This window comes from Pongo abelii, chromosome 1, assembly GCF_028885655.2.
Source record: "Pongo abelii isolate AG06213 chromosome 1, NHGRI_mPonAbe1-v2.0_pri, whole genome shotgun sequence".
Lineage (NCBI taxonomy): Eukaryota > Metazoa > Chordata > Mammalia > Primates > Hominidae > Pongo > Pongo abelii.
In genome coordinates, this window is record NC_071985.2 from 26,624,223 (window position 1) to 26,635,741 (window position 11,519).

General features: G+C 39.7%; 1 protein-coding gene across 7 annotated transcripts in view; it reads right to left on the reverse strand.

The window, feature by feature from the left end:
* The window catches only part of DISP1 (dispatched RND transporter family member 1), a 193,956-nt gene extending 184,123 nt beyond the window's left edge, over nt 1-9,833 (reverse strand). Inside the window, exons 1-2 of one of the 7 annotated variants that reach the window (XM_054519954.2) lie at nt 9,701-9,782; nt 756-817 (exon numbers count right to left, since the gene is read on the reverse strand). Coding sequence is in view for 1 of the 7 variants with exons in the window: in XM_063725050.1 (XP_063581120.1) it covers nt 9,608-9,655 (48 nt within the window). In the remaining 6 variants the exon portion in view is untranslated. Of the gene's footprint in view, nt 1-755; nt 818-9,323 lie in introns of all 7 variants that reach the window. The other 6 variants (XM_054519948.2, XM_054519926.2, XM_054519942.2 and 3 more) reach the window with 6 other exon arrangements.
* Between the last annotated feature and the right edge of the window lie 1,686 nt (nt 9,834-11,519).

The window sequence follows — 11,519 nt, forward strand, 5'->3', positions numbered from 1 at the left end:
CAAATATTTTTAAAGTATCTGCTACTTTCAACTATGCTAGATGCTACATTAATTATGGTACCATCCTTGAAAAAAAAATAAATGAATTACATTTAACAAATGCTTAAAGTGGAAGAAATGGAAAATAGAACACTTTTAGGAGTATGAAGATATACAAAAAAATGTAGAATCAACATGCTGCTAACTCTCTCTAAAAAGTACTTCAAGTATCAGCACCAAATCATTTAAGGTGCTTTTGAAATGTAGAAGAAAACAGTGTATAAGCAAAAGCAGAAGGGCTTTAAAATAAGCTCCACCATTTACAGGTAGCACAAGCTTAGACAAATTAATCTCTCCAAAAGTGAAATATAAACATCTACCTTATACAAGGGTTGTTGTAAGAAATGAGTAATATATTAAACGCTCACTGCAGTGTCTGGCATATATGATCAATAAATAGAGGCCAGTATCATTAGAGGCATTTTCAACAAGTAGGACACATTTACTGGTGACTTTTCCTCTTGGGGAAAAAATTTATCATGTCAATAAAACTTATTACTGTTCTGAAAAACAAGGTAAAATAAGTTTCATAAATTAATATGTAACTTAATATATAAATTAGAAGTATTTATCTTATAACAAGTTGGGAGATGGGAAACTGCAACTAAGAGGCATATAATATTTCATCAGAGAGTATTTAAATAAACAAACAAAAAAAATGTAATGAGATTACTGAGGACCTGGAGAGGGAAAAAACATATGAGAAGTAACTATACCTATCTGTCAAGTTGAAAAAGGTCCTGTCTCCTCCCATTATTCTTCCTCCTCTTCTCAACTCCTATAGGGAAGAAATATGTTCTCAGATACTAGGAGTCCGAAAAAAAAAAAGGAAAGAAAGGTAAACAAGGAAGCAATCTACATATATTAAAACACTTTGCTAATTCTTTGGGTGAACAGGACTTTTTAGTTTTACAAGCTTCACTTCAAAATACATATACTTTTTTGCTTTTTACTAACTTATTTTTATTTATTTGCATAAATTTAAGGGGTCCAAGTGCAGTTTTGTTACATGGATATATTGTGTAATGGTGAAATCTGGCCTCTTGTGTAACCATCACCCAAAGAATGTATGTTGTACCCATTTACAATTTCTCATCCTTCACCCTCTCCCACCCTTTCGTCTTCAATTACTATTACTCCACATTCTGCTTCCATGTGTACGTGTTACTTAGCACTTACAAGTGAGAACATGTAGTATTTGACTTTCTAAGTTATTTCCCTTAAGATAATGCCCTCCAGTTCCATCTATGTTGCTGCAAAAGACATGACTGCATTCTTTTTTAAGCTGCACAGTATTCGTGTGTGTATGTTGTGTGTACACCACATTTTCTTTATCTAGTCATCCATGATGGATGCTTAGGTTGATTCTGTATCTTTGCTGTTGTCAATAGTGCTGCAATAAACGTATTGAGTTCAGGTATCTTTTTGATATAATGATTAATTTTCCTTTGAGTACATACTCAGTAGTAGGATTGCTGAATCAAATGGTAGTTCTACTTTTTGTTCTCTGAGAAATCTCCATATTGTCTTCCAAAGAGTTTGTACTAATTTATATTCCCACCAACAGTGTATAAGTATTCCCTTTTCTCTGCATCCTGATGTAATTTGGAATTAGGTCTATCAGTCATTCCACAATTTATTCTGAATTAACTCAGACAATTCAGACCAGCTAACAGTTACGAGAGAAGCAGATTTCCTTTGGGAGAGAGGTTAAGGGACAAAAGAAAGAGAAATTGATGATTTTAATGCATGGACACTTAGGAGATGAGAAAGCATCATTATAAAAGGAGAAAGTAACAGAGCAGGGAAAAGGAGGAGATTTTAAGAAGGTGTGCACCAAAGGCTATGGAACAAATATAATGATCACACCACTCATTCTGATATTTTAGAGGCAATAATTTGCCAGCATGTCTCACTGAAAATCAAATGCTGCTGTAGATTACCAAAATTTATCAACTGTAGAACTGTAAAACAGAAAACCTTATAATTTGAAACACTGAGGTCTGGATATATGAAGCTGTTCTAGCTCATGATCAAATTGTATTAAATCATTTATGAAAATCGTCATCATTGAAAATTCAATGTTTATATAATTACATCTTTAAAAAACAGTTGGAATTACAGGAAAAGCATTCAAACTTCCTTCTTTCCTCAAAAGCCTCTAAACTCTTTCTGCTTATAAATGTAGAAATACATAAATTTCTCAACTTAAAACCTAGCATACAAAATGATATAAAGAGGTTCTTGTCAAGCTTAAAAGAGTTCCAGAAAGAACCCTTCCTAATAAATCTTCAAGCGCTGCAAAGGCTCCTGAGAATGATAGCTAAACATACCATGTCACTCTGAGTCAAATGCAAATTCTACCAACCTTCTGAACACAAGTTAAATGGTTTCCAGGTCTGGCTCAGAAAGAATTACACTACAAAGTTAAGGCAGATACTCTGTGCCTACTACCTAGTAATCTCACTACTGGATCTTGAGCACAAATATGTCATTCAATCCTGTATAGTCTGTTTTCACACTGCTATAAAGATACTACCTGAGACTGGGTAATTTATAAACAAGAGTAAACAAGAGGTTTAATTGACTCAGTTCTGCATGGCAGGGGAGACCCCAGGAAACTTACAATCATGGTGGAAGGTGAAGGGGAACCAAGGCATGTTTTACATGGTGACATGGTGGCAGAAAAGAGAGAGAGCTCAGGGAAAACTGCCACTTTTTTTTTTTTTTTTTTTTTTTTGAGATGGAGTCTCACTCTGTGACATGGTAGCAGAAAAGAGAGAGAGCTCAGGGAAAACTGCCACTTTTTTTTTTTTTTTTTTTTTTTGAGATGGAGTCTCACTCTGTGACATGGTAGCAGAAAAGAGAGAGAGCTCAGGGAAAACTGCCACTTTTTTTTTTTTTGAGATGGAGTCGCACTCTGTCACCCAGGCTGGAGTGCAGTGGCACGAGCTTGGCTCACTGCAGGCTCCGCCTCCCAGGTTCAAGCAATTCTCCTGCCTCAGCCTCCTGAGTAGCTGGGATTACAGGTGCCTGCCACCACACCCAGCTAATATTTGTATTATTTTTAGCAGACACAGAGTTTCGCCATGTTGGCCAGGCTGGTCTTGAACTCTTGACCTCAAGTGATCCACCCACCTCAGCCTCCCAAAGTGCTACAATTACAGGCATGAGCCACTGCACCTGGCCGAAAAGTGCCACTTTTAAACCATCAGATCTCATGAGAACTTCACTATCACGAGAACACCACAGGGCAAACCACTCCCATGATTCAATCACCTTCCACCAGGTCCCTCTCTTGATACATGGAGATTACAATTTGAGATGAGATTTGAATGGAGACACAGAGCCAAACCCCATCAAATCCTTAAGTGCTTTCATATCTTACGATGCATCATCCCAGAAAATGTCTTTTTTAACCAATTATCTTTGGAGCTGGCATCTGTCAAAATAGTTCATTTTTATTCAAATAGTTGTTTACTCAAAACCTGAAGGGAAGAACCCTTTAAAGAGAAAAGTGACTTCAAATGCTTGTGCTTTCCATTCCTCTTCCCAACCCCATCTGAATTAATTGGAGATAGCACTGCAGTTAAGAACATCACTTCAGTTTGAAGAGATGGAATCTGCAATGAAATACAACCAAAAGGTGCATTGTTCATTCAAAAACAACAGGCCTGCTGATCACAGAGATAGAGAAGTATTCTACATATGGCCAGAGACATGCACCTGCTTAGAAATGATAAACTTGAAGGCAATAGCATGCCAAAGACCCGTGGGATGGATAAGCATATTTCTGGAGTCACAAAAAATAAAATAAAATAAATTTAAAAAAATAAAAAGACCTGTGGGAGTAACATAAAGCTGTAGGAGGAAAAAGGGATCTCATTCTAGTGATGTCTTCTAGTAACACCCTTAGCCAGCCTGCATGATATAGTAAAATAAATGCTACAATTTCTTGAGTACTATGTGACAGGCATTATGCTAAGCACATTATGTACATTATCTTGTATTTCCTATAATGACTATGTACAGTAGGTATTACTATGCATATTTTGCAGGTAAAGCATAAAGTTCAGTAACTTGCCTACGGTCTCTTCTAACTGTGCTGAGGCTGCAAGTGAGCAACAAATGACAATTATTATTATTACCATAATTCAGCTCAAATTAATGCCTGAAACCTGGCAAGCTTCTAGAATATCCATTTATGTCCTATAATGTTCTATCCCCCAAAAGAGTCCTCAAAATTCTCTTCTGGAGGGCTTCCAAGCACTTGGGTTCCAAAAGCACCATGCTTTTCTATCTTTAACTTCCTCCAGAAAGGAAGCCCTCTCAGTAACTTCTCTTGGTCCATGTGTTCCCTATCCTTAAGATCTTTTCAAATATCCCCTGTGACTCACCCAATGGCTAGCTTGTGCTGACTTGCAAAATCCTTTCAAGCCCCATGGGTATCACACATCACTATGTGCCCCCAAGTAGTTACGTAGTTAGATATTTTATGATGTATCTACTCTCTGCTCATCCTTCCCCTAATGTAACTGAATAGCCCGAATACCACCTCCATTCTCGTAACAATCAATTCATACTCCCTTAAATAGACACTCAAAATCACCCTCCTTACAGAAAATCTGCCCTTGATTAGCTTCACTTAACTATAACTACTTTTGTAGCTGAAAGGGCACTGGATTGGAAACAAGGAGATCTGGCCTCAAATTCTGGTTCTTTTACTAGCTATGGGACCTGGGTAAATCACTCCACCTTTCTGGGACCCTTTTGGCGAACATAAATGAAAGGAATCAGGCTAAATAAGCACAAAACTAATTCCCAGATCTAAATATTTAAGCAAAAAGATTAGCAAGAGCATAAACTTTAAAAAAATAGTTACAAAATTAAAAAAATTTTTTAAACACCTTAAATTAAAAATATACATACAACATATTAGCTGGGCGCAGTGGCTCACGCCTGTAACCCCAGTACTTTGGGAGGCTGAGACAGGTGCATCACTTGAGGTCAAGAGTTCAAGACCAGCCGGGCCAACATGGTGAAACCCTGTCCCTGCTAAAAACACAAAAATTAGTCAGGCATGGTGGCGGATGCCTGTAATCTCAGCTACTCTGGGAGGCTGAGGCAGGAGCATCGTTTGAACCCAGGAGGCGGAGCTTGCAGTGAGCTGAGATCGTGCCATTGCACTCCAGCCTAGGCAACACAGCGAGACACTGTGTCAAAAAAAAAAAAAAAAAAAAGATATGTGTGTGTGTATGTGTGTGTGTGTATATAACATATTAAAACCACAAAAAGAGAGTAACTTTTAAATGTCAGAGAGTGGAGGGGCCATTAAATTGTCCATTTTCCACTCTTTGACATAATGAAAACCCAGATTTTCACTGTTTTTAAATCCCTTAAAAAGTAACTGGGCTATGAATTTTGATTCTTCTATTAGTCCATTCTCACACAGCTATAAATAACTACCTCAATGGGTAATTTATAAAGAAAAGAGGTTTAATTGGCTCACAATTCCACAGGCTGTACAGGAAGCATGGCTAGGGAAGCCTCAGGAAACTTACAATCATGGCGGAAGGCGAAGAGGAAACCAGTATGTCCCACATGGCTGGAGCAGGAGAAACGACAAGCACAGGGGGAGGTGCAACACACTTAAACAACCAGATCTTGTGAGAACCCTATCATGAGACCACTAGAGGGATGGTGCTAAATCATTAGAAACCACCCCCATGATCCAATCACCTACCACCAGACGCCACCTCCAACACTGAGAATTACAATTTGACATGAGATTTGGGTGGTGACACAGAGCCAAACCATATCAATATTCTCCTATTGACTATGCAACATTTTACATGCCACATATTAGTTTAATATACCAAAAGTATTTTAAATACTGTCATGGTTAGCCTTATGTGTCAACATGGTTAGGTTATAGCACCCAGGTATTTAACCAAACACCAATTTAGGTGTTGCTATAAACATATTTTGTAGATGTAATTAATGTCTAAAATCAGTTGACCTTAAGTAAAGGAGATTAGTTTCCATAATGTTGGTAGGACTCATCTAATCAGCTGAAGGCCTTAAGAGCAAAACCTGAGGTTTCCCAAAGAAGAAAGAATTCTGCCTCAAAACTACAGAATCAACTCCTGCCTAAATTTCCAGCCTGCTGGTCTGACCTACAAATTTTGTACTTGCCAACTCCCACAATTACATGAGCCAATTTCTTAAAATAAATATCTTTTTAAAATACACATATATATGTGATATTGGTCTGTTTCTCCAGAGAACCATAATTATATACTAACACAGTGAAAATCAAAATGGTACTATTTTGCTTCAAGAGGCTCCACCAGGTCATTCACACAAGAGGTGGGAGGGATTCCCCTCCCAGCCCCCTGCAGGTAACAAAGGAGTGCATCATCTGTGTGGTATTCAAAAACTATAATAAAACCAACTAAAAGTCTTTCTGCTGTATTATCACCAGGAGCTGGCAATTCTAAACCTCAGTGCTAAAATACTCTTTCCAACTATAGCAGACAGCTCCCACCATCAAGACCCCTAGTATGTCACTGGTAGTGGTCAACTTCCCCCACTCCCCCATGCAAATCATTTATCCAATAGTTCTTCTATTCCTTAGGCTCTGAAAATTAAAAACAAAACTAACAATAACAACAAAGGTTAAGGGCAATCAGTGTGTTTTCTACAATATTTGCCATTGTGAGTTATAGCCTATCACTTTAATAGAAAAGTTCATCTATAGTATAATGTGATGCCTTACTCAAAGCAAAACTAAGTCTATTTATATAATCCAACAAATTATGATTTAGTATTAAAAGTATTTTTAAAACAATAACCTAAACAAGAGGTTCACAGTCATAACTACATGCCTATAGGCTGGAAAATGTGCCAAGATTTGTGGGATCAGATTCAGCAGAATGGACAGGGCCCTACTAACAGGACTGCAGTGACTCATCCCCTTTTGAGTCACTCTGAGGCCTAAGTCATCTTGGTCACTATTGGAGAAAAGGTCTAACTCACCAGAGGAAAAGGACAGAAAGTGATACTAAAAGCAGTCAACCTCATGTGAGTCAACCTCATTAAGGGCCATGCTTTTCATCAGAGGCAGTGCAGCAGCTGGACCTTAAGTTAGCAGATCAGCACTCTTTGGTAGCTCCTCGTCCAAAAACTATACTTCCCCATTGTAACAAATATTCTTATTCTATCAAATGGCAGGAAATGGCTAACTAGGGTATGCCGATAATTGAGAACGTACTATATAATAAGAAAATTGATAACCAAAGGGCATAGAACCAACGAGCTCAACTTAGCAAATTATTTCATATTTTACAAACTAGAGATTAAGGAAGACAAATGTATGTGTATATGAAGACAGTGTTTTGGTTATCACTATTTTGATAGTTCTTCCAATACAGACACTGTACATACTTCAGGAATAAAAAGAAATCGTGAATCTATAAAATAGCCAGCAGTTCGCTGTACTTAATCAAAAACTGCCATTATTGGTTAAACTGTAAAATACATCTAAATCCTACGGAATAACAAAAATAATTTATCTAGAGAGAAAGCTAAATTTACTAAACAATTAGAAGAAAGAATACAATTCCAAAGATTTTCCAGAATACAGGGCAATCAAACCTCAACATACCATTCATATATGTAGCTAACCCAACTTGCCCAAGAGGGCAAGTGCTCTTGTGTTTCAGCAACGAGCACTTCCTCCAACCATGAACTAATGTCTAAAGATTTGCATGCTTTCTCAAGTGCTTTATTTCTCAAAAACCATGGGAAAAGACGGAAGAAAAATAAAATCAAGCCTTATCAGATAAACAATATTGCCTGCTTAAAGAAATAAGATTAAATTGAGACATATACAGAAATTAACATGGCAGTTAATTCAATTTACTTTAGAGATCAGTGTTATCTCTTCGTTTTCTAATTTGAAAACTTATTCAATATGCTCATTTACATGTTAAGGCACTGTTTATGTTTAGGCCTTGCTTTACACTTGTAAATATCAGCAGTCCTCCTAAACGTAAGGACATTATAACTGTGTATTTCATTATAACTGTGTATTTCACTCAAGCACAGATATTCAAGGCCATCAAGAATTTATAAGCTAGCAAGACATCGCAGTACCAATAAATATAAAATGTTCTAGTTTTCCTGAATTAGTTCAAGTCAGACCAGCAAATCAGATCTAAAAGTTACCTGTACTAATACAGTAATTTTTAAAACAAAAACTTCTAACATTTGAAATGTGAAACACCTGAAACAAGCAAAGCAATCATCAGATCTCACCCTCCACCAATGACAAGTGTTATGATTCTTCCTAGCTACCTTGCCCGCTTGGTGGCAAAAATGCAATTCACTTACCATCTACTTAAAAGCTAGGAGAATCTTCGTAATTACACTCAGTGAAACACTACATTATGTAGATTAGGAAGCACATATTAATCACATCCAATAAAACATAAATACAAGGTAAATAATAACTAAATCAATAATTACCTTTGGTAATAATAATGAGCCCACATATCAAACACTGGCCACTGGGGAAAACTAAATGTGCTAATGTGTGTATAACAACAGATCTTGGGTTATCAATATTTTTTAAAAACACTGACAATGGCAAATATATATATATATTTCCTTATAGCAGAAACAAAAAGGAACAGTAAAATCTTAAGAACTGCTAGTAATTTGCCGCACCCTGATGTAAAATTGCCTTTACTGGTTAAACTAAAAAACTAAACCCAACAAAATAGCTTTTAGAAAAAATGTGCCAGAAAGTTGGGCAGAAAAACAATGAGTTGCAACTGCAAACACTGACAGCACTGGCTTTCCATGTGATTATCACCATAATTCTGAACGCATTTAGTACATCCCATGACAAAGGAAATAAGACAAGCTAAACTCTGCAGGGTAGAAAAGAGTCCAAAAGGAAAACTTTGGTTGTCTTCCTTGGGTGAAGAGAACTTTCAACTACTATCAGTTTGACAAAGAAACGCAGAATCTGGGTGAAGCAAGAATTCAAGCGGTCCCTAGGAATATACAATATTTTCCCGAAATCCACACGCGCGGAGCGGGATATATTTCTAAAAACAAAAAACAAACTGCATGAATTGCAAATGAAGCAATAGGAGTTCAGCATCCAATAGGTGGCTGGTCATCTTTCTGGTTCGTTAGGTCAAGACGCCCTTCTCACCTACGACCCTCAGAGAAGGACTGACTCCCTCCTCTGTAACCTCTCCCTGGAAGCCAACCTTTGCCATCTCATGCCATCCTCGCAGTCAATCCGCCAGGACCCGGGACACGCCCCCACGAATGACTACTTTCCTCCGAGATGCAACTCTGCCCCGTGTCATCCGCAACCTCCAGTCTCAGGGCCTCTTTGGCCTCAGGGTCCCCGGTGCCTCCCTCCTCAGTCCCTAAAGGCTACCCTTAGGGCTCTCCTGGTTCCCCGTTCTCAGTCCTGGCCCTTCTCTCAAGCCTGGGGTCCCGGCTTTGACTCCACACGCGCAGGAGATGCCGACTCTCCCGTCCCTACCCGGTCTCCCAGTCCTGCGGCGCCGGGCGGCGGCGCGCCGAAAGGCATCCACTGAGGAAACAAGTGCCTGCAACGCTCCGGCTGCGAACTCACCTCCAGTCCGGGCTCTCGGATCCTGGCCCGGAGCCGGGCTTCCGCCTGGCGCGGTCCGCGTCGCGAGCGGGACCGGAAGTCCCGCCCCTCGCCCGCTCCCGGCCCGCCGGCCTCGCTTGACTACAGCTCCCCGGGAGAGGGATCGCCGGCGGCGGGCGGCGAGCGGCGGCGACGGGCGGCTGGCAAGGGGCAGAGGGCAGAGGGCAGAGGGGCTTGGCTTGAAAGGGCGAGGCAGGCGCCAAAAAAATTCCCTCTCGCGTTCCTGCTCTTTCTAGTGTATCCATCGACCAGTGTGCAAATGCTTGACTAGGCTTTTATTCTGCTCAAGCCCAGTGAGGCACAAGATGACTCAGACACTGACCTCTGTCCTCACAATCTAGTTAAAAGTTGACATAAGTAAAAACAGAAGTAAATCACGCCACAAGACAGTGTTTCTTCTTTCATCATTCAGATTATTATCACCTGCTATATATGGCCTGTGAACAACCAGGCACTGCTGTAGGGGCTGGGGGTAGAGTGAACAGAGGACAGCCCCAGCTCTAGTGACGCTTACACTCAGGGCGGGGAACTAGCTATAGAATAAATCGAACAGCGGCGGCTCCTTCGGGAGGCTTATGCACAGAAACAAAAATATATAAGCAATGAAACCATCAAGTGTTAGAGGCACTCTGGTGGTGCTGTAGGGAACGGTGTGATGTAGAGAGCTGGACAGAGAAGGCTTTCTAGAAATAATGACTCTTCAATTGAGACTGAAATAAACGATGAATAAGAGTTAAAGGACAGGCAAGGTGGAGAAGGGCATGCAGAGAAGAAGGACGGTATGGAGTGAGAGCTTGGCTTGTACCGGTAGCTGGCCAGGAGTTAAGCAAAGTGTCAGACGGCGGATGCAAGAGCAAGCGTATTGAGAAGAGACAAGGCCAAATCTTGAAAAACGTTGTGCCTTATGCTTAAAAATTTTGGACTTCAGAGACTCCGTGCAACGGAATCCGTGGGGTCATCTAAGGGAATAGACAAAACAGTGAGTCATGGGGTTGACTAGGGGGATTGTCCTAGTCATCAAAGTAAAATAATAGATCATGAGTAGCATGTTTTATCCTTGAGGGTGCTTTCTTGAACTGCCATACCCGGATGTAAAGGCAATAGACGGGCTACCACAACCCTATAAAGGCAGGACCACAAGGGATCATACCCCTCAGGTTGCTGCATTGAGCAAATCACGCCAACCGAGATGCTAACTGAAGTCACAGGGATCTATGGAATGGGCCCAGAAGAAAGAAGCTTCAATACCAGCTACAGTAATGAGGACTGTTGCATTTTTTGTTTGTTTTCTTTGCTACTAGTGTTTAATAAATACTCTCTTGCACACCAAGCCCTTTCTTTGCCTTTTTAAAAAGGAATGGTATAATACATAAATTTTTCTTTTTTTTCTGCTTTTGCCAGCAAGAGGCCATACATTGCAATATATGGAGATAGGATTACAGTAGAAGAAAATGAGGAATGGATATCATGTAGAAAGTCTGTACTTAGAGGGCATAACATCAACTGTAAGTGAAGTAAAAGGTCACACGTTTGGGGTTTCTCCCATTGGGAAGGTTAGTAGTCCATTTGTGGTGGTACGTGAAATAACTGATTCACATAGCGGCAAGGTGTATTTTTGAAAGGATGGGAAGAAGAGAGTGTGTCTGTGGTGTGATGTGTGGTGTGTGTGTGTGTGTGTGTGCCCACACTGGGTGCCAAGAAGTAGAATGTAATAGACGCTCTGTGAAATGTTTCCTTATAGTTTCCCACAATTCCTTTTTTTGTAGGAATGGCTGAAATA